Source organism: Tyto alba, unplaced genomic scaffold, assembly GCF_018691265.1.
Source record: "Tyto alba isolate M040663 unplaced genomic scaffold, T.alba_DEE_v4.0 Super-Scaffold_19, whole genome shotgun sequence".
In the NCBI taxonomy this organism is placed as follows: domain Eukaryota; kingdom Metazoa; phylum Chordata; class Aves; order Strigiformes; family Tytonidae; genus Tyto; species Tyto alba.
The window spans coordinates 7,828,290-7,851,673 of NW_024881281.1; the positions used below are offsets into that span (position 1 = coordinate 7,828,290).

General features: G+C 46.8%; 1 protein-coding gene across 3 annotated transcripts in view; it reads left to right on the plus strand.

Moving 5' to 3' along the window:
• Positions 1-891: 891 nt before the first annotated feature.
• The window catches only part of CALN1 (calneuron 1), a 130,710-nt gene continuing 108,217 nt past the window's right edge, over positions 892-23,384 (plus strand). Inside the window, exons 1-2 of one of the 3 annotated variants that reach the window (XM_042791766.1) lie at positions 892-951; positions 15,596-15,720. In XM_042791766.1, coding sequence (XP_042647700.1) covers positions 15,603-15,720 — 118 coding nt within the window. In that variant the 5' untranslated portion in view covers positions 892-951; positions 15,596-15,602. Of the gene's footprint in view, positions 952-2,145; positions 2,701-5,506; positions 5,625-15,595; positions 15,721-23,384 lie in introns of those variants that run through there. The other 2 variants (XM_032993727.2, XM_032993728.2) reach the window with 2 other exon arrangements.

The following is a 23,384-nucleotide window of genomic DNA, read 5'->3' on the forward strand; positions in this document are numbered from 1 at the left end:
AGGACCCCCCACCGGAGCTGCCAGCACCAGTGATTTGTAGCTACTTGCTCTGTTGCTCTGCCCTCCTCAGCATCAAACAGAGGGTCAGGCAGGCTGGCTGGGCTGGGACACCGGGTTCAGGAGATGCACACCTTTGTGCACACAGGAGCACGGGAGACACGTGCAGACACGGTTTCTTCTCCTCCATTCCTATTTCTTAAAACCAGAACCGGCAGCTTATCCCCCTCTCCATGCTAAAAAGAGACCTGGAGAGCGTTCGGGGAGCCAACTTTTCAGGGGGCTCAGCCCCACATTAGGGATTCCTTTCGGGTCGTGGACTATTTGGGGTTGTGCTCTTTCCCAGCCGCCTCTGGGAGAGAGGAAAGACGGGCGGTGGGAGCTGGCGGAGGATGGAGCACCGGCAGGCTGGCCCCTCTCCCCTGCGCGCAGCATCCCTCGTTGTTTTGTTTTGTTTTGCCTTTTTTTTTTTTTTTTTTTTTTTTTTGGGGGGGGGGGGTGGGGAAGATGAGGGGGTGGCCGGCACCGAGGTGCCGGCGAGGAAGGGGTTAGCGGGGCCCTGCCGCAAGGTGGGCCGCGGCGGAGGGTGTTTCCCGGGCGGGCGCTGCGCCGCCCTGGCCGGGGGTGCCGTGGGGAGCGCGGCGCGGCGCGGCGGGGCCGTGGGCTGCGGGGCCATGGGGCGCTGAGCCGCAACGCGCTGCCGCGCCGCGCCGCCCCGCACTCAGCGTTACCTCTTTTTATTTCTTTTATTAGTAGTAGTATTAGTATTTTTTTTTTTTTTTTTTTTTCCGCTCCGCCATCCTCACCACCCAGCTCTCTCTCTGCCTCCTCCCTCCATCCTCCTTTGAATAACTCGGCCAGGAGCGATCTGGAGGAGGAGGAGGAGTGGGGGGGGGGGGGGGGGGGGAAGAGGAGCTGAACAAACCTGTGGCGGAGGAGCCGGCTGGTGGAGAGGTGAGTCGGGGGGGGGGGGGGGGGGGGGGGGGGGGGGGGTGAGACCCTGGCGAAGGATGGGGAGCGCCGGCTGCGCCCCACCCGGGAGGCTGCCGGCTCCCTGCAAGCACCCCCGCCTCCCCGGGTGAGGGGCAGCCGGTGCTCCCCGGAGGACCGACCTGTTGGCCGGAGCGGGGGCTCGCCCAGCCCTACCGACTTGCTTAGACGGGGCGGCGGCGGAGCGGTCCCCCGCGGGGTGCAGCCGGGTCCGGGGACGGCGGCGGAGGGCGGGGGGGGGGATGTCTGCGGGTGTGGATGCTCATCCCCTCCGGCCATCCCCACCGGCGGGAGCACTTGTTACCCCGTCCCCCTCGCGTGTGCGATTTGTTCACGAGTGGATTTCCACACACCCACCGCCACCACCTTTGGCTGTGTGCGGTTGTGGGCACACGCACACGCGTTGCTTGTGGAGAGGGGCGTGCAAGTTGCCATGGAGCAGCGTAACATCACTTTTGCTGCCCAGAAAGCCTTTTTCTTAATTTCTGGGCCCTCTTCTCATTCGTACCATGGATGATGTAATAAGTGCTTGGTATCTATGCAGTGTCCTGCTCTTGTGGAGTTAGATAAGAATGAAGATCCCAGAGCAGAGGGAGCATCCACCATCTGTTTCAATAGATGGGGTCTTAATGAATCTGTCAAAATCAACAAATGTACGCGACGGAGGAGTTTGGCCCCAAACACCTCCTGATGCCGCTGTCGGCAACCAAAAGACTCCCAAAGAGAGTCCTGCCTGTCGCCCAGATGCCTACTAATAGCTTTAATGTATTCAGCCCAGCCTCGTTTTATTTCAGATATAATTTCAATCACCAGATTTAATACATGATTTGCAGTGATTGCCTCCTGATTTACCCACTTGAACAGCAAAAGGAATGCATTAAGGAAGGCTGAGCTGCCGTGCTTTGCTGGTGTCCTGAGTGTGAGCTGTTTCTCCTGTTACTCACCAGCAGCTCAGACCTTTTCCACCCACCAAGTTTTGCTGTTTCCCATGCAGCAGCTGCATCCCCCTTAGTACGTGCCGCTCCGTGTCGCGCTAATTCACTGGGCGCCTTGCAAGCTTGTCTCCTCTCTCGGTGGCTTTTGGAGTGTGTTGGAAGTCGTCGGGATACAGACGGGCTCCGTCGGGAAATGATAGTGGGACGAGATCAGCTGTGGGAGCGGCTCGCTGAGGTCTGGCCGGGCTGTGGTTGCCTGTAACTCTGCCGGAGGAGAGGTGCGTGATCCCGGCTCACTCGATGTGCTTGGTGGACTACAAGAGGATCTCCACATTGCCTGGGAAATCCAATTTCCCCATTGTTCAGCTGTAAAATAGCTGCACAAGGCCGTGATTGGCAAAGGACTGGATCACCCAGGTTGCTTACATCACGTAGGCAGCTGCCACCAAAATGACACACTTGATTGAAGGCCAAAAGAACCATATACGTAACTGCCTGTGATTAAGCTCCATATGATGCCTCAGAGCAAGTAAAAACCCCTCCTTCATCTCATCTTGTTTGTAACGAGACAACCGTTGCAGGGATATCATTTGGGTCATGTTGTGGCTTTTGGGGAATATTTTTGTTTTGTTTTGGGGTTGGTTTTTTTTTTTTTTTTTTTGCTTCTGGCTGTAAACTTCCATGACCTGCACCAATCTGCCGTTGCGCCCTCGCACGATGCCCCATGAGAGCCTGGTGCTGTAGGTGTGCTGGTAGCTGGGAATACAAATTTTACCAGGTAAGAGCTCCCAATGCCATTTTTTAACAAGGACTATTTCAGCTGGCTTCTTTTGGGGAGGGAGAGGGTCTTTGCATGTGTCCTTTCCTCACTGGCATGCATGTGTGGCGGTGCGACTGTTTAATTCTGTAATTGGCAAGGGAAGCTTCGTCTCTTCAGTTTTCAGAGTCTTTGTGGATGCTTAACTGTTTCCTCAGAGTATGCACTGTACCTGTAGACAAATCCTCTCTGCACTGCACCTGTAGATAAATACTCTGCGCTGGCTCTGGCGAGGCAGTTTGTGTATCTCCGGGCAGAATCCCGATCGGGCGGTGAGGGATGGGGAGGGTGGTGGACCCGGGCCAAACCCTGCACCGGGTGAAACTTCCAGGTAGCGTAAGGACCGCAGGGGTCTGCCGTGGGGAGGGCTCCATCCTGCAGGAGCTGGCTTCTGGTCCTGTACTCTTTGGTAGTGTGTAGACTTCATCTGGTTCTCACAACATCTTTAACTTTTCGGTGGGGCAGGATCAGGCCGGGGCCCGATGCTGCAAACTGATGGATTTCATGAGTGAACAAAACCACTTTGCAAGCATCTCCCTGCTATTGAATCCCGGGGCAAAACTTGTCTTGCAAAAAGAAAAAAGAAAAAAAAACAACACTTAAAGAGAAATAGTTTGCAGAAATTCTAATTTAAACAAAATCTCCTTCCTTTCCTGTCTCAGCTATGTTGGGAGACAGGGTCCTACCTCCTCTCTCCATACTCACACACTCTCTGACTTCATTATCGTGCAGCTTTTGTCCAATCATAACGTGCTTGAGGACTGTGCTGATGCAGCTTATTCCTACCATATCATGATACATGGGTATATATAAATATAGATGGATATATAAACAACATTTTTGTGGCCGCTTGTCCAGGCTTTCCTTCAACAGATTAAATCCCAGCCCAGTCTTGGTATATTTAAATGGCTGGTCCCAAGCATCTCACACAGCCTTCAGAAAACCTCCCCCTGTAAGTTACAATGCAATGCTAGTCATTTTATTTTTCTTTAAATGACCTAATTTCTAAGCAAAATCATTGCTTGACCAGTAGCAAGATGATAGTACTATGCATGTTTTATCTTCCAGAATTATTGTAAACTGAACAAAATACCCGTTGAGAAGCTCCTTGTATTAGAAATACCAGAAAACATAATTTTAGTTGATTTGTGCACATATAACTTTATTGATTCAGCATAAAATATGGCAGGCAATCTATTAGGAGATGTAAAATGAAACAGACAGAGCCTTTTCAGAATATTTTGGGAATGTTGAATGGGTCTTAGAGTGTTCATTTTAGCCAGGTGGCTTGCTAAGGTAAACTGAAATTATTTTTTATGAGTCCTGTAAACAATAGCAAGTCAGTTTTATTCAGTTTTATACAGTCCACAAAATATATATTAGTTAGCTCAGCTGTTAACTGGGGGAACTGATATGTATGGAGAAGCTTTGCAAGATTGAGTAGGCTTTAATTGTATTTTTAACCTGTGAATGTGGTTAGTGTTAAAAGTGTAAGCAAGAAACCAAAGTAAATACTGGGTATTATGCAATAGTACTTGGGCTATCATGAAAAGAGGGCAATAGAAACAAATAGGTTTATAGGTCTGCTTTTAATTAAATGCAGTCTACTTTGATAAAAACACTAAAATGTGAAAATGTTTCTCAGAATAAAGACATTAAGCAGTGGTAATTAAAGCCACAGTGTGGATTTAGTCTGTTGAACCTGAAGTCCATGGACAGGACGTGGAAAATGTGTAGAAATTCAGTGGGTGGTTCTAAAACTGCCCTCTCATTCCTTGAACTTAGTATCTGCTTGTGGAGGCTTACTGGGCATAATTGTATATGCATTTTTACAGCATGATAAAAGAAAACCTTAGGCATCTGCACTGCATGCTGTCATTAGGTCTGTTCATAGTTGAAGCTTTCAGGCAGCATATATCTCCCTTTTTCATACATTATCAAGCCATTTAACCCGGATGGAGGTTTCAGATCCATGCTGTTGGTTGCCTGTAGCCATACCCCACCGCGCTGGCATCCCCAGCTTCAGTGGCTACCTCCTGGGGTACAGGCCTTGCAAAGTGGGGTGCTGAGGCACAGTGGCTGCTGTGTTTGTCTCTGAACCCCCAGCAGTGAACCAATCCCCAGCAGTGCTGGGGAGAGCTCAGTGGAGGTGCTGGTTTGGGGCTCTCTGAGCCATCCCTCTTCCTTACCCTCCTGTATTTCCATCATCATCATCATTTGTGTTTATTGAAGTTCTTCCCCTTGGTATCTGCAGGATATTTAGATATTTATAAATGCATCAAGGGTCAAAATTGGGCTGCTTCACCTTTTAAATAGGGCATAAGCAGATCCTGGGTTTGCCTGTGGTCACTTAGTGTCCTGGAGGATGCTTGCGTGGGATGACACAGGTGACAGCATGATAAGCCCACGTACACAGAGAGAGCATCTGCATGTAAATACTTTCCTTGGGATCTCTTTATCCTTGATGCTGGCACATTAAACAATAACATGAGCAAGCCCGAGAGGCTGAAAGCTTGTTCAGTCACAGGAATGGCTACCACTGATACCTTGCACAAGTTCCAGTTTGGCTTAATTCCTTCCTAACCTAAATTCTCTTTGCACTTGTACTTGCTTCCTGCCAGGGGCCTGATTCTGCAAAGAGGTCAGTAGGGCAGAGCCTCACTGAAGTTAATGAGTTGCAACAACCTTGTTCCTGCACAGGGATTGATCCACTTTAATGAGGTTTTCTTCATTCTCCTCTATTTGCAGGACCATAGCTGTTTGCATAGATACGACGATCAGTTTGAAGGGTTACCCAATCCTGCAAAGCCTTAGGCAAACAGCTAAGTAAATAGCCTGTTGGCTTGGATGAGCACTGCTGATGCTTGCAACCTGCCCCAGTGAAGGTAACTGGAGTTTTGCCATTGCCTCCCATGATCTATGTGGCCCCCCCCTTCCCCATCCCCCAAGGGAAGCGTGCCCCTTGGGCATGTGTTTGAAGACCTAGACATGTTCATGCTGCTAATTGGCAAGCTTCTCAAAGAGTTTGAGGACATATCTAGAGGCTACCAAGGATGTCACAGTAACGTGTTCTTTGAGATGGATTTATGTATTCATCCTTGATCTTAGGTACTCTGCTCTGACCCCTTTTAAAAACTGCAGTTGAAGAAAAAGGCCCTCGCTACACTATTTTTTTTCTGCATATTATTGACCTCCACCAAGGCAGTGATTTCCCTATGGAGAGCTGTCGGTACATCAACTATTATGCAAATGAGATTCCAAATAGTTGATCATCCCTGCCAGGTATTAAGGTTGGGAGCAGCCAGCCCAAAAGCAAATCCCGGGGAAAACAAGAAAATGAAGTCTCCATAACTGTTTTCAATTATTCAGTCTCGCTGGTTCTCTTTATGTTTCAAGAAGAAACATGCAAATCTCTCTGGGTCTAGCTTGTTTACAGAGTGCTCATGGGTTTAAAATACAGCCAGCATCAGATTTCTGTTGTACATTTCCTTCAGATAAATACTGAAATAAAAACAAGGATGCTGTAATTTGTGCCGCCCCAAGAGCTAAATACCGCGCTCCAGCAGGAAATGACCATTTTGGTTTCTTGGAACAGCTTTACTATAATCTTCCAAAGACCGGTAGCTTGCAAAGGAAGAAGCACAGACTTTCTCAAGGCAGCTCAGCTCTCGCTGATAGGATCTGGTTTGTCATGAATTAAGGCCTTGGATGACAAGGTGCTCCAGCATGTGCTCAGATCCTGCTGAGTCCAGGGAACCCTTCAGCACTTTGCCGTGCCGGAGCTCCAGGGCTTACCCCTTGGAGGAGGTCCGTTCCTGCCCATTGCTGTGCACTTATAGAGGTCATTGCAGGTTTGGGGTCCGCCTATATACTCTTCCCATAAGCAGCTAAGTAGTGTAGTGGTTGGTGTTAAACAGCTGCTCTGGGTGGACAATGCACCGTTTGATGGATGCCCTGGCCACCTCCTGCAGAATTGCTCCAAGTCCCATGCATCCGAAGGCAGCTGGTGCTTCCAGTTTTCTATATGAAGTCATGCTTGAGCACAACAGTCTTAGAACCCTTCCTCAGCATAGCCTGTTCTTGGCTTAATAGTAGTTAATAATAACCAGCCTGGTGGTTCTGGGAACTTCTCCTTGGGGCAGGTCTTCATTTGGGTCAGTTGACTGTCTCCCAGCAAGCAAGCTGGGATCCTCTTTTTAAATCTGGATCTTCTTTTAAACCTGGGCCACAGGATGTGTATGAAGACACTTTCCTGGTGAAACTAATAGCCCTGAATGTCTGCAGTGGGGAAATGCTTGAAGCGTATGTTGGTTTGAATCTTACACTATGATCCACCTCAATTTATATGAAAATTATTACAGTGTTATGGTTACCCTCACCTCTTTAATTGCCTTCTGGCTCATTTATATATGTTGATGGCTCCAGTCCTCATAGCTCCTAGGGAACTTTCTGTAGGAACCATCAGCTATTGCTTTTAAAAAATAACCCTCACCAGATGTCCAAAAGCCTCCTTTAAAGAAGAGGCCTGGCATAAGTGATATTTATTGGGAGTAATTAATTGTCCTGTTAAAAAACCTAAATGTTTTGGCATTTCATTAATAATACATAATCAACCAACAGGCTATTTGTAGTGTGTTACTTTGTTAAATCTGCTGTAAGAATTGTCATTATTGATATATTTCATGTTTATAATTACTCATCTGTGACGCATTCAGTCTGTTATGAATAATCCATTGTATATTGTTTTCTTAAATAAGATGCTTGCTCAGTGTGCTGGGTGTGCCAGGGATTGCTGCTAATAATGTCTTCATGTCTGATTTATGCCTGTGAAGTGAAGGCAACTGGACATGAGTAAATGAACAGAAGCATGCTCAGAAAACTCAAGACACTCTCAATAAGACACAGACTCAGCAGTTGTGAGTGGAGGAGAAAACAGTTAAACAGAGCAGGGAAACATGTTAGAAATGCATTACAGGCGGGCTAAAGATGCACAAGTGACATTTCTTTGCTGTTTTGACATTGTCCTCAGCTAAAAGTTCTGTGATACTTTTTTTCTTACTGCCGACACGGACCTCGGTACCCTGTGCCATCAGTTAGTTCTGTATTCTCTCCTTGTGTTCTACTTGGAAAAAAATGAGCTCAGTATTCCAGAAAAAGACAAATCTGGTATTTGGACTGTTGGGGGGTTGGTGTGAAGTTATGAGCAGATGCGGATGATGGTACAAAGCCTCTCTTGCATCCCTGACCTGTGATGTGTGCCCAGCTAAATGTGCTCGGTGTTGGCATCGTCTGTGCCCCCATCTCCTGAGTGCTGGGGAAGCCGATAGCCTGAGGGGACAGGGGAAGCCCCTGCTGTAAGCTGGCAGGGAGTCCCTGGGGGTAGGCACAGGGTGGTCATTGCTCCCCTCGGCAGCACTAACTGGACAGTTTTGGCAGGGAAAAATGAAATGAAGGGGAAGTGGAAGGTGCCTGGGACAGTGCGAGGGAGCCAGCAGGTCTGTTGGCTGCACATGTTCTCATCTCGGCACCGATGCTGCTCAGCCCCTCCGGGTGTCTTCACAGACTCCTGTTTTTTAAGGCCCAGGAGGAGTGCCAGAACATCTAATCTGGAAAATCATGTATCACTAGCCATTAGATTTGACCCTGTTAATTCCAATACCGAGCTTGGTAGCTTGTGCTTGGCTAAAGCCTGTCTTCCAGCAAGGCATCTGGTCTTGTCTGGGAGACAGCAATGTGTCACTTGTTCTGGTAGTTTGTTCCAGTGGTTAATCACCTTTGTGATTAAAAACTCTTGCTTAATTTCCAATTTGCATGTTTATAGCCTTCAGCTTCCAACCACGGAAGCCCTTCTCATTGAGATTTTAGAGCTTTTTAGTAGCCTGCATTCTTTTCCTCTCGTAAACTCTTATAGTGTCCTCAAACATGCTTTTTTTGGAAGCCCCTGGATGATGCATGCCGTGGGTCCTGTTGTCTTGTAGAGGAGCTAAACCCATAGGAGGGAATGAGAGACTGTGCATGCATGCTGCAGCCTTTCCAGGGATAAAAGCTGTTTCCAAACTGATTTTTTCATGTTTCCAGGTGAATTATTAGAGGGGGAAGAGAGGAAGGTTCAGAGATTTTTCTTTTGTGTTGTTTTCTTTACTTTTTAATATCAGCTCAGAATTTTTCAAAAACAACTGTGGTTTATATGAAGACAGAAATTTTTGATTAACCCTAGCTAAACACAACCCCAGCAGCCAGAGGCTGGGGGCAGCAGTACCAGAAAGTGGCTCAGTGGCAGAAAGAGAGAAAGGGCAGCAAAAAACTTAGGATTGCTGGCTGTAAAAGGTGAGGATGAGTTTGGGGGCTAAGAGGAGCTTGGGTGAGTGGATGAAATGGTGGGGCATCAGTTATGATGAGACTTTAATTATGCAGATTTAAGCCTGTTTGGGTATAAAAAGGGGTCTTTATCCCCTTGGTGTGTGATGTTCTTGCCTTGGAGATACAGAGCTACTGAGTCATTGCAGTCCTTTCCTCCTGGCAGATTAATCTGAGGATCAGCCTAGGCCATAGTTAAAAAATAATAAACAACAACTATGGTTTAAAATTGTCCCACTGTGTTCTCACATGTTCAGCTTTCAGAAAGAAATGTATATATTTTATACTTGGCCTGCCATCCGCAGCTCTTCCTTTCTGCCAATGCAGAATTCAAAGGCAGCCGCGAAGCACAAGTTGTTTAGTGATGTGATGTCTTTTAAAGTGACCTTCCCCTTCTTTTTAATTTCAAATTTTCTGGAGAAAGTGGGGAAAACAACAGCACAAAACCATCTGAAGCTCCTATTGCTTTGTAGTCCTCGATCCTGGAAGTTTGTCGCTTGTGGAGTGCCTCTGTGGCACTACACCCATTAGGCTTGTCACTCACACCTTGTTTTCTGCATTTCAGAGGACTTTTCTTCCAGTTACATCCTTGATGGTTGAAAATGGCCTAAGGTTTATGAAGTCCTTTTAGCCACTAATTACCATGAGGAACTTTATTGCTAGTATCCCAACCCAGTATCTACAGTAAGGAGATCTCAATTTTCTTGGTTATTGTCTGAAATAGGGGAATATTTTCTTAGGCTTATGCCAATAAATAATCACATACAGCACAAATTTCATGTACGGTGTGATAAGGACAAGGGAACATGTGGGTAAGCAGGGTCAGGGCTGAAAGTGGTCCACAGGGGCCAGCTTTAGTCAGCACCTGTATGACTACTAGCAAATGCATAGTCAATCAGTGTGTGTGCACTGTGGCTTAAGGACTTCTGTTTTCTGTCCATACATCCTTGTAAAAGGTATGGAATTAATCTGAATGGATTAATTTGCTGAAAATATCATGTGTATAAATGATGCCTCTAGCTTCTGATAAGAAGCCTTGGTCCCAGAAAGTGGGATCACTCCTGTTTTCCAGAATTAAAACCCTTTCGGAGGAAGCTTTAGGGCTCACTTGTGCTCACAGCCCAATGACTTTGCATTACAGTGTGAGGAAATTTGGCTTCCAAAAATGGTCCAGTGTGTTTACTCCTCTGTGCAGACTGCAGCAGTGGATTGGTAGCAAGGAGGCTCTTGTCTTTCTCTTCCCGTGATAGATCTGTTTATATATAGCCCAAGTGTGCCTTTCCATGTGTTTTGGGGGATTTGACTTTATTGGTATCAATAGTCAGAAAATACAAACTTCCTCAAAGATTTTCCACCTGGGAGGATCTATTTTAGGGCTTTTTTTAAGGCTTCCTATGCACCAGACCTTATTTTTCTCAATCCCAAGCGCCCTTCCAAGACCCACTTTTATTGATTTTGTAGCTACAGAAAAAGCCATCTGCCTGAGTGCACTTTCATTCCTGTGTTTCTTTACGCACCTGAGCTGAGACTGATTAAACAAGACTTCTGCTTTTTATTGCAGCAGCTTAAGTCCTCACACCTCATTACAGAGCTCTTGATGTGCTCCCCTTCTCTGCATCCTCAGAGCTCCTCCCAATGCCAAAATGAGACTCCTTGGGCCCTTCAGACTTTCCTTTGGTAGCTTGGGCTCATATTGCATCTGAAGTGCCAAGTTGTTGCACAAATTATATTTTAAAAAATAATCTTTAAAGCTATTGTTAGCAACAGTGAGTGAATGCAGGTGATAAAGGACAAAGTGACCTAGTGCTCTTCCTAGCAGAAGGATTTTGCTAAAGCCACGTGTCTTCAACAAAACGCATGACTTGTTTTCCCTTAACTATATTGGCTACAAACACAGACATGGGAATTTAATCCAGCTCAATTGCTCCCATGCCAGAGAGTGCGGGCTAACCACGACCCTCAGATGTTACTGCCTCCTTGGGAGAGAGGGAAGGAACTGGTGCAATGGGCAGAAAGGGAAGGAAAATGTACCAGGATAGCAATGAAGACTCTTTGGAAAGTTGGTTGTGTCCCCTGACTGATGCGTCATGACCAGAGCATGGAGGATCAAATAGCCCTGGAATTTCCCAGGTGATATTCAGGTGTCTGTTTGCTCTGCTCTTCCCTTTGGATCCAGCTAGGTATTACACAACCTACCTGAAAAGATAATGCCAATCGCTCAGCTCTGGGGAAAAGGAGATGTTCTTTTTTTTTTTCGGAAATCACTGCTCTTATTTGCTTTAGATGTTACAATGTCGCTCTGCCCAGGGAGAAGCGTCTTTAACATCGTTTCTTCATTTGATGAAATTTTAAAGGGTTTTAGAGCAAGCTGAGGGACTTTACAGCTACTGTTCCAGTTTCCCTACCATCTGGTTGCTTCATGGATTTTCTGTGTATTCCTGTATTTTATTTTTTTAGCCCAGTTTCCTAAGAAAATGAAGCTCTCGTACTGCACGTGTGTACTTGTCCACCCATCTATGTGTGTTTTCCTGTACTATCAGCTTGGACCTTCTGCTCCACCTCAGTCAGATTTGTGGGAGAGATGGAGATCTCAATTTTACCATTTTCCCAGGTTTCCCCACCGGCATTGTTTCTGCCCGGTCTGTTTGATGCCTGTGGGGCAGTAGCTGTGGGGCTGGTCAGCATCCAGTACCTGTGAGCCCAGGTGGCATACAACCTGCTGGGCAGCAGCTAGGATCCACCAAATTACAGCTGAATAGAAAAGGCAAATACATGGTCCTGGCCAAAGCGTAGTACCCAGGCAGTGCAAATGTTGTTGTGTGTTGTGTGCCTGAGGCTGTAAAACCAGGATCAACTCCTGGGCATCATTTTGCGCTGAACGTAGGAAAGAGGTTAGCAAGAAATCTTTTCCGAATTGATAACTACCAAGGGATATTCAGGGTCAATACAAATTGATCCTGATTCCATCTCCTTGACTGATACTTAAGCTAAACCTTCCAGTTTAATAGTTGTGTGGATTTTAAATTGGGTCTGAAAGCCTTTTTAAAAAACATATCACAAGAGCTGGTGAAGAATGCAAACCGGAGCGAGCGTAGACATGTGAGCATCGTGTAACTGCCTTTTTTTCCTGACGGCAAATTGCTTACAAATGTCTTATAAATTTCACAAATGTGGTTGTGTTGAAAGCAACGAATGAGGCTGGCAGTGCTGCTGCCGGGCGTTACGGGGGATGTAACCTGCTGGTGAGCTTGGCGCAGAGACTGAAACCTTGGCAAGGTACCATGGTAACATTTCCATACACATGTTTATGGGTTCTTTGAGGGCTTTTTGGTTAAATGTCAATGTTTTCATGATATTATTCAAGGAGATTTCATTGCTCCAAAATCCCACTATGCCTTTGAAAAATGCTTTCAGTTTGCAAGTTGCTCAGTGGAAAATGGGTTTGTCTTGACTGCTTGGAGATGGAGAGCAAAGCTCACTGCTTAGCTGCCTACTCGGAGGTTTGTTGTACAGCTCTGTAAAATGGGGCAAGAGCCAGGGCATCTTCCCCACTCCCGTCCAGAGGAGGTGAGTGCACATTGCTGAAAATTTAACAGGTTGAAGAGATAGAAACTTGCCAGCACCCTGCACACCAGCACCAGCATGTGCTGCTGACTGAGCACCCGGGAAGGGCATCACCGTGGTGTGGGATGGATCCTATCAGCAGCACCAGTTCACTTACAGTTTGAGTTTACCCAGGGTCTCAGCTGGCACTGGAAGGAACAGTCACAGGCCATCTTAAGGTTACTGTGTTTCTAACATGGACATTCTGGCTAAATTCAAAATGAGCCTGGACCAATCTGGCTGTGCTAGGACAGACCTCTTGTTCCCAGGCAGGCATTGGGCACCTACATATTTCCATTAAGCTTTGTGTTTCAACACAGGGTGCTTTGCAAAACATGGTGCTTTGCTTTATGAGCTCTCCCACAACCCACACCTTGCAATGCCCCTTTTTGACATTTTGTCCTCCCGTGCAGGCTCGGTTTTAACAGCAGGCTCCCGTCTGCAGGGTGCTGAGCGCTCATGAAGCGCGGCTGCGCATCCTTGTTTGGACATCTGGCACTGGAGCTGCTGCTGGTCCGGTTTTGAGCATCTCTTGTTAAAACTGGAGGCAGGCTGAGAGCTGCTGAATTCCTGAAGCTCTGCAGGGTTTCTGTTGAATAATATTGCAATTTTAAAAAAAAAAATATATATATACACCTAGGCAGTAGAATTTAATCCAGGATTTCTCACTCCAGGATATCACTGGTCCCCCCCAGTACTAAAATGCATTACAAGATCCCATGTGGGAGTTGATCTTAAGCACTTCAGCCCTCAGGGGAGATGCATTGTCATTTCTTTTTTTTTTTTTTTAATGGTTGTAGACGCAAAGGCACAGAAAGTGATTTCAGAAATGCTTTAGTGCATGTAAATCCATGGTTTGCAGCTACTCCAAGCGTGGATGAGCTCAGGGAGTGTGAGGGGCTGAGCCCTCTCCACCCAGGGGCCGGGGCAGGCGGGGGCTGGTGTCAGCCCCAGCCCCCTGGGCTCATCGCACGCTGCGTTTGCAGTGCAAGCTCACCCCGCAGCTCTGCCTGGGCCGCTGCAGGTGTTAGATTTAAATCTCTTTAATTCAATAGGGTTTTGAAAATCAGTGTAATTGCTTTTACATTGCACGTGTGATTATTGAGAGAAAACATGGATCGATCACTGACTGAATACTTAGTGGTGGGACTGGAAGCTAATGAAGATGCTGCAAAGGGCTGGAGGTGTCTCTCCATCCCTGTTTGCTGGGACCTAGAGCGGTACCAAAGCTGGTATCGCCTATGTGTCTCCCTGTGGGTAGGTAAAATTCCTGTCTTAGTGCAGAGCAATATGTCAGAGTGAGCAATATATCAGAATGAAATACATTAATTGGCAAGTGCTGGGAAATTACAGATATGCTTAATGAAAAAGAAAACCTTGTTTACGGTTTCTAATGTGCTGCTGAAGAAACTGGCTCCCAAATAAAAATACTTAAAATTACGATTAGGATTTATTTACATAATTACTGCAAGAGAAATTCTAGGTACGTGCTAAGCAGTGCAAGAGAAACCTCATGGCTTTTCTTCTTTGCTTTCCTGTGTCTTGAGGTTAGTTTGCTCTTGGTGAGTCTATTAAAGCTTTTACTAACTCAGTGAGGCAAGAAAGCATTTGCTACAAAATTAATGCATTGATATGTATATATATATATTTGTTTTATTGACTGTGGTAAGAACATATGGCTGAGTAAGAGCCAGATCATCCTTGTAATTGTAGTGTTGGCTGGAGAACGATTCAGTAGGTGGTACTTATCTCTTTATGGCAAAGCAAGCTGATGTCCTGGCATGGCTGTAGTGAGAATGCCCTTGGAGTTTGTTTCCAAGGGCTGTGTCACCCACTGGTGTGTGCAAGATCTGCCAAAGTTGCCATATAAATTTATATTAATGGTCTGTTCCAAACTGTACTGCCCAGCGTGTCCTGGCCATCCTCCAGCCCACGAGGAGACCCTGGGCCAGATCCTCGGCTGATGTCTGGGTGGCTCTGTTGACTCTGTTGATTTATATCTGCTGGAAATGTACTGTACGAAATGCAATAGGCCCATGATGGGGCTGCACTGATTGAAACCAGCCAAGGGTATGACAAATCTTCCTCTTAATATTTCAATTGACTTTGGCAAACTTGCCTCTTTCTTGTGTATCCTAAATCAATGTGTAAGTGCTGCTGACAGTAATTTCCACTTTTGTCTGTGCAGATGGCTGCCCTTCACTAGGCTGCGGTGTTTATACCTGCTAAGTTTGCAAACACTTTTCTGCTACAGCCTCCCATTGAGCAGTATTTTTCCTTAGCTGTCATATTTGTGAGATGAAAATGTTCTTTGCTGGGCCTTGCTCGAATGTGAATTTTTTTCTTTCACTGAGGGCCACTGAAGTTTGGAGCAGAGGCACTGGTGCAACGATCATCTGGCTCAGCACGGATACTCTGGGCGGGGGGGTTGAACCATCTTCGGGGTCTGGATGCTCCAGAGCCGGGTCTGAGAGCTGGTGTCCAGATTCCTGCATGGCTTTGAAAGTCATGCTGCTGGATTCTATGACTTTTTAATTGCATGTCAATGCAGACCCCTCTGCACTATATAATTATTATCAAATAGCAAATCTCTAGGCTGAAGGCTGCAGTATGAGAGCTGAAGACTGATACTTTCCTAAGGCACCACTGTTCTGTCTCTGCTAACTCTTGTTCGGCATAAAGAAAAAGCTGCTTCTTTTTTATTTGTTTAGCTCCTGTCTTAGACAGTAAATAAAATCTGCAATCCATCAGTCATGCACCCAACTTCAGTGTGTGTACCCTGGTGTAGGATGCTTTAGTCCAGCTACTCTTTCAAAGCAGGCTATTGCACTATTCAAATAAAACAAAGACAAATAATTAAAATAAGCCTTTCTCTTCCCTTTTCTCCTGTGACCAGGGAGAAGATGCCATTCCACCATGTAACAGCTGGCTTGTTGTACAAAGGCAACTACCTGAACCGCTCACTCTCTGCTGGCAGCGACAGCGAACAGCTAGCAAATATCTCCGTGGAGGAACTGGATGGTAAGCAACGTCCTTTTGGTTTTCCAAAGGGGGCTGGAAGTGGGGAAAAGCTTGTTTTCACGTTCTCTGTAGCGTTGTCTTGCAGTAACTGGAGATATTCTCCCTGTGAATCAAGGACCAAAAGACAGGTCAGAACTGAGATGTCTCAGCAGGTCAAGGACAAGGAAGAGGTCCTCATCCAAAGTTATGTTGAGAGCTGTAGACTGATTTTAGCCTCAGATTTTGTCCTTTGCCTGGAAATAAGGCAGCTTTTTGAAAGAGTAAGGCTGCTTTTTGTGGGCAAAACTTGGCAAGAGAAAAAGTTAAGCTAATATCTTTTTATAAAGATGCCTTTAGCCTTTCCTGGGAACCTGCAGAGCTGAATCTGTCTTTCTAGCAAGTCTTCTCATTTGCTTTGTGGCCTTTCGAAAGTGAGGTTTCTCTCTGTGTCTCAGCATAACAAGATGCATGGAAGTGGTTTGTGGCTTAAGAAGCTGGAAAGAGCTTTAAAATTCCCTTTTTCAGGTCAGTGATTGGGAGCACAGACCAGTCTCGGGCTGGCAAAGGCTATCAGCAAGGTTGTCCACATCTGCTGCCTGTAGGATCCCATAATTTCCTCCCTAGAAGCTGGTTACTGCTAGCTTCTTCTGCCCTGCAGATGGGATGTGAGGCCACATAGACTCTCAGTCTGGTTCATGGTGGGGAGGTCTCTTTCCTAGGCTATTTGTGGCTCACCAGGGTCATTTCTAAGCAAAAGTTAATATTGTTGACAGCTGGCCTTTGAGGGCTGTAGAACAAATTGAAGCTCTTGGTTTGCTTCCCAGTGGACATTTGGTACAAGCCATGATCATAATCGGTGGTCTCAGTGGATAACTTAATGAGGAAATTAGCAGGGGAATAGTGCAAAGTAGAAATGGTTCTTCCAGGGCACGTTGGAGGCATTTTGGTAAAACAGAAGGCCAACATTTTTACTCACCCTTCCCCTTTTCATCTGTGCTGTGGTAAATCAGACCTTTGTTTTCAAGCCTTTTCAACTTGAAGCCTTTGGATTTGATTTTGGAAGGTTAATGTTAACTTATCTTAAGTACAAACAGTGTTTTGTGAGTATTTGTAACTGCTTTTTTTCTTCCCAGTGAGTGTGTGCTGAATGCAGTTCAGGTGAGAGATGCAATGTGAGAAACTACTTTCAGCGCAGCTTAGCTAACACCCCAGGAGCACAAAGACCACAGAGGCATCTTCTGGGCTTTTCTCCTGGGTTACATGAGCTTTGCTTGAGGATTTGAGTTGGTGAGCAGAACTGAACTGATTTAGCAGAACTGAACTGATTTAGCTTCTGTGCATCCTATAGATGACAGATTATGTTGCAAGGTAAAGCTTGGCTGTTGTCCCTATTCAGGATGACAGGGGCTGGCTGAGCAGACAGAAGGATGTTGGATGAGGTCTCGCAGTTTATTTCAAATGCCGAGAGCAAGGGTTTTTCTGCTATGCCTAACCTGATTAGAGCACGTCTGCTGTAATTGCCTTTGAGATTTGCAGACTCCCATCAAGAGCTGATTCAAGTGGCCTCAGGGCTGCAACCCACTGTCAGGGCCACCCCGTTGCATGAGGGAAACTTGTCCTTGATTTGTTCCCCTGCTGTTTGCATGGACGTGGTCTGTGGCTGGACACGGGAGGGAAGCCCAGTTTCATTTCCATCCTTCCCGTGTCTCCCTGCCGTCAGCCCGAGCCACGTCTGCAGGGTGGGAGCAGCGGCTGCGGGAGGCGGCGGAGCACAGCCCCACGGCCAGAGCCGCCTTCCCCGCGGAGGAGGAACCAGCACTCATGAGGCTGTGGCTCATCTCCGTTAATTAACGGCAAATGAAGTGAATTAGGTGTAGAGGAGCTGTCTTTTGAGAAGGCAGCAGCCGAGTCGCCGCTAATGCGAGTGCTGCGTCCATTTAATGTGGTTGGTGCCCCATTATAACTGTGCTATTGAACTGGAGAGCAGCAGAGTACATTCATCTCTGTTCACAAAGAGTATCCCCCTCGTTCTTCAGGAGAATGGCTAGAGATCTTTAACTAATCATCCATTTATTCTGTGGCTGTTAAGCACAGGCTTCTTGTTAGAATTTAGTTATATTTTTTTTTGGCAGCCTTTTGCTTTACAAACACCTATTTTCGAGGGCTTTGTGTCTTTGTCATGAAGATATGCCCCACTTCTTAGCCTAGCAGAGAAGAGCTCAACCTCAGGCCATTTTTTTTCCCACCTGCAAACACAGAAGTGGTGCCAAATAGATTTGTGTCTGCTAAAGCCAGAGCAGCATAAGAAGCCAGATATACTTTTCTGTGTGTCAGCTACCAGAGTACAGCCTAGCCACCGGAAATTATATGTAATATTAGGTCAGCAGTCACTATCTTACTGTGTTTTGTCACTAATACTAGATCAGTGCCTGGATGTGCTGGTGGTAATTGGTGTAAGTACCACTGTTCACTGCCCAAACCCAAAACAGAAATAGTCTTTCTGCCTTTAAGCATAAACTATCTCAGGGTAACAAAATGTTCTTCCTTGAGAAGTTAATGTCAGTGTATGGGAGCTTTGTGGATATATCAAGCTGTGATAGCTTGATGCCAATAACATATTTGCATTTAAACTTACAGGCTGGGAAAGAGATGCCAAATTCTCCTTGGTTTCTTTTTCAATGAGATTTTGGTCCTGAGGGAGTTCCATCCTATTGAGAAATTCCAGTCACACATATTAAATTATTAAAGGTTTGAAGCTGGGGAAGTCAGTGGGAATTTTCTATAATGCTCCTCTGCGCTCAAAGCTCCAACAAGTGCCTGATCTGTCAGGTTTTTTCCAGCAGATTTTTTTTTTTCTTTTTTTTTTTTTTTTTTTCACGTTTAGCATTGCATGTCTTAACGCCATTCACTTTGTGAAGGATTTCTGCAAGTGTGGGCTCTGAGATGCTGCAGGGCAAAGGCGCTGTGCAGCCTGGCTGGAACGCAACGTGTCTGCCCCTGCACGTCCCTGCAGTCAATATCGACGTACGCACCATGTTTGCAGCCTGCGGGCAGTGGATGGAGGATAATATGGAGATCAGGAAATGAAAAATATTGCTGACTTTAAGTAATATAAGAGGGAAGGAGTCAAGGTTTTTGGATGATCGCGCTCCATTCAGAGCAGCGTGCTTAGGGTGCTGTTCTACCTCTTCTCCAACCGGTTATTTTTCTCCTGTGAAAACTTTTCTGACTTGCATCAGCCATCTGTCGACTTTAACTCCGCTCTGTTTTTTTCCATCCTGCTTTAAATACTATGCTGGCAGCAAAGAAAGAGGCTGGAGAGATAGCAGGTCACTCTGCTGATGGCTTGTCTATTCCTAGCAGCGGTGTTTGCTATTTGCAGTTCTGTAGTAGCGTGAGGGTTTTTAGAAGCTGTCACCATCACAAAAGGAATTAACTTACAGAAAGCTATATTAGGCGATACTTAACTTTGTAACATCAAGTCAATGAAGTTGAAAGTGGCAGGTCATCCATAACCTGTCTCTTAGGGACTGCAAAGTGTGATGGGGTCTCGGATGGATGTTATTGCCATATGCTTCTCAGTTTCTATGTATGAGATTATAAATTAAGGCTGGGGGAAATTTTACATATAGATTTCCTGGCTATTGTTGGTTGACACAGTTTGTGCATACTCTGTGGTTTCCACATCCTTTTTAAAATCAGCTTCTGTCTTCACATTACAAACCTCTAGGAGTATTTTTAATAAAAAATGGTGGATGGAAATCATCATGTCAAGCTTGAGTCATCCACCTCCATAGGCACTATCTAAAGGGTATTGTCATGAGGTAAAAACATTCCCATAGTAGGAATCTGACAAATATCACCTGAAGGGAGGCACATGCATTATAAGTAGGTTTTGCAAAAAGTGTCTGTGAAATACGTGCTAGTCAGTGCCTTGCAGAGAAAACCCAAATGTGAACTGCAGCAGCTATTTGTCCAGAAAGGCATCATGATAAATCCTTACCTGACCCAGATTCCTTTGAAATCTGCAATGCCTGTGCAGGAGGAAACATTGCTGTGTGGCAGCAGGACAGCTACTAGCATCTGGTGCCTTAGACTGCGTAGCCCCTGCCCCAGCTGGGGTCTGTGGTACCTACAAGTCTTTTTCTAGGCTGGGAGATTTTTTTCTTTTTTTTTTGTGGTTGTGGACATCAACTTGGCTGGTTTGATGCAGTCCTTAAGGTTGAGATCCAGAGTGGAAATGCCACTGCATGATTTTGCCTGCCTAAACTGGAGAAGTCAGCCGAGCAACAAATGAAATGGGGGCGAAGCTGTGGCTGCGGGAGCTTGGGGTGCAGTAGATTCCAAGGCAGGAATGTGGGGACTTCCCTCACCAGAGGACTTTTCTATATACACCACATTTCAGGACGTGCTTTACCTGGTTTCTGCTTCTTCCTAGCAAGCTCCCTTCTGTCACCTGCAGAAGCTCTTAACTGGGTTGCTCTTTCCTGGGCTCCTGCATAAAGGTTAACCACGAACAGCGTCAGTGTATACTGGGAAACAGGTCTTCAAATAATTTAAATGGCGTGGTTAAATGATGCCCCATATGGATTTTAAATTAATAGTTGTCTCCCACATGCTAATAATGCAGGTGATGCCAAGTGGCTGAAGGTGTGTTGGAGCTGCAGTGGGTTCTGGAGTCCCAGCAGCGTGGCAAGGTGGCCAGTCGTGGGGCTGGTGGCTCTCTGGGTCCCTGCTGGGAGGTATGCTGGGTCAAATAGTCCCACACTGCAAACACAGCCATGCCATCCTAGCCCTGCCTCTGAATATAAGGCCAAAATCGGGTGTTTACCCTCTTGTGCACGTCTGATATGATGGTCCTTGGAAGCGGTAAGTCCTGGGGAAGGAGGGACTGTAATGCTGCAGAGCACTGTCACTATGCAGTCTTGCTTGGGGGGTTGTTATTTAGCAGAAATGCCATGAGCCATGAGGGTTGTGGCTGATTCAGATCCTAGTTCACTCTTGTGTTATCAGAAGGGCTTGATAAACAGTCCCTTGCTTGCTGAAGAGTCAGGGCCATGGTGCGACTCCTCATATCTCTCTCCAGGTGTTGATTTTTCTCCAGGTCTGCTTGTTTGCTAGCAGAGATTTTAATCCTGCTGATTGGTGCAGAAGGTAATGGGGCAGACAGATTACCTCCAGCCTCAACAGCCAGCTGGCTGCGTGGTGTCAGCGGCTGAGACTGATTATCTTTGGTGTCCCAGGTGAGATCAAACGGTGTTTTGGAGAAGCAATGTGCTCGAGGAGGGAAACCCAGGGGGGAGAGGCATTAGTCACTTGACTGACTCAGGGAGCAGCAACAGGCTGTCTGCTCCACTCATTTTTTTGTCCATGGGAAGAAAAAAACACTTGGAAAAGTGGAAAGAGAAGGAACGTAAGAGCATCCTGTTGCAAGGATACTCTCCTGGGATAGGAGACATAGCAAGGGGGAGCGTGCACTGGGGTATGGCCACATCAGGATGTTCTGCGTGTGGGTTTGTGCATGGGTCTCTGAGACCATGCTTCAGTATAAGCACTGCAGACAGCTTGTTAATTAAGTGGATGAAACTGTATGAAGCTCATTTTCTCTTTTGCAGAGTTCTTTTTGAAGAGGGGTTTATCCACAGTGTCTCCGCTGTGAGTGATCATGGCTGGAAATGGAGTAATTTATGTCTTATATTGGGCTTTAATAGTGTTTCGTGCCTCTGAATATAAAACTGCAGCATCACTATGCAGATTCTTTTGTGGACAGAAGCAGCTGTAACTCTCACTTCTGCTGAACTCCTGCTAATTTTCCAGTTACATATTTTAATTATGGTGTGGGTTTCCTTGGGACTTGGTAGTTTCAGGTATGAAGCAGCCTCCATTTAAAAATCCTGAAAACTGGCACAGTATTAATACTCTGCAGGGTGTTATTTTATTGGAAGGTGCACATTTGCTCCAGACAGTGTGTGTCCAGTGGTGGAGTGGAGTTGCTGATGGGCAAATTGATGCTACCTGTCCCAGGCTGCGTGCCGGCTGTTGTGGTTTAACCCCTGCCAGCAGCTCAACCCCACAGCAGCATGGGGGAGAGAGTCGGAAGGGTGAAAGTGAGAAAACTCGTGGGCTGAGATAAAGGCAGTGGAATAGGTAAAGCAAAAGCCGTGCCCACAAGCAAAGCCCACCAAGGAATTCACCCCCCCTTCCCCTGGGCAGGCAGGCTCAGCCATCCCCAGCCCAGCCGGGCTCCAGCACGCGTAACGGGGACTTGGGCAGACAAACGCCGTCACTCCGAGCGTCCCCCCCTTCCTCCTCCTTCCCCCAGCTCTGTACGGTCTGGGATGGCCCTGGGGTCAGCTGGGGTCAGCTGTCCCGGCTGTGCCCCCCCCAGCTCCTTGTGCCCCCCCGGCTCCTCGCTGGTGGGGTGGGGTGAGAGGCAGAAAAGGCCTTGGCTCTGGGTGAGCGCTGCTCAGCGATCACGGGAACAGCCCTGTGTTACCAACTCTGTTTGCAGCACAGATCCAAACCAGAGCCCTGGAGTAGCTACTGTGGAGAAAATTAACCCTATCCCAGCCAAAACCAGCACACCAGTTTAGCCCTGATGAGGTTCAAGGGAATTCACCAAGGGAGAGATTTATAGTTATTAGTCACTGTGGTCGGCCCCGGCCTCATTAGTAGTGCCCAGATGTCAACATTGACTGGAGCAGCCAGCAGAGGCGAGGCCCCTGCCCCGCTGTGGTGCATCTGGAAGGGATCAGTTCCCCTTTGGGGCTTTGGGAAGCTTTCCCCTGCCTTGCACTGAGTGACAGTGAGGTCCTGTGTGCCACAGTCAAACAGACATCTGTCCATCCAGCCCCAGCATCACCAACCTTTCACTCTTGGCTTCCAGGAAAGCTTTTTTTTACTGAAATTAGTAACACTTCCCACCCCAAACAGCCAATGATGATGTTTGGACACCCAAAGCACAGGGAGGTCTGGCTCCTCTGGGTTTCACCAAAGAAGACAACCATGTCTTGAGGGTTTTAGCTGCTGCATTGCCTTAGGGACCACTGGGACTTGAAGATCACGACTGCATTTTCTTCAGAACTGGAGATCCTCAGCAGGAAGGTGACAGAAAGCTATGGATTGGGGGAAAAACTCCAGAACAGCAAGTATTTCCACCCTCCAACGCTTTACAGCCCAAGCCCTGCGCAAGGCACCAGTACTTTAGCAGCTTGATTACTCAGAGGGACAAACGTTTTTTTTGGGGTGCAGCCTTGGGAAGGGCTTGCAGAGGCTCTGTTCCCCATGTTCCACACCCCCTCTGCCGGGGGGGGGGGCGTGTCACCTGGCCTCCCTCCCCCCAAAATACAAGAACAGGCATCAGCATCATCTCCGAGGAACAAGTCCTTACAGCAAGAGAGTATAAATAAAATGAGATCGGCTGCCAACAAATTAGAATTACAGGGACACCATCTGGACAACAATTAAAGAGATTGTTTGAACTCCAGCTATGCTGACATAGTTATACGAACTGGCTGGCGAGCAAGAGAGTTACTAGTGGTGAATATTCAGATATCCTTGGTCAGAGGCTTGAGGGTTTCTGGCTTATTGCAATAGAGAGGGAGCCTCTTCAAGCTGGAAGAAGATGGTTTTGGGGACAGGGATGCAGACTGTGCCTCCATCCAGCTCCTTCCAAATCTGCTGGT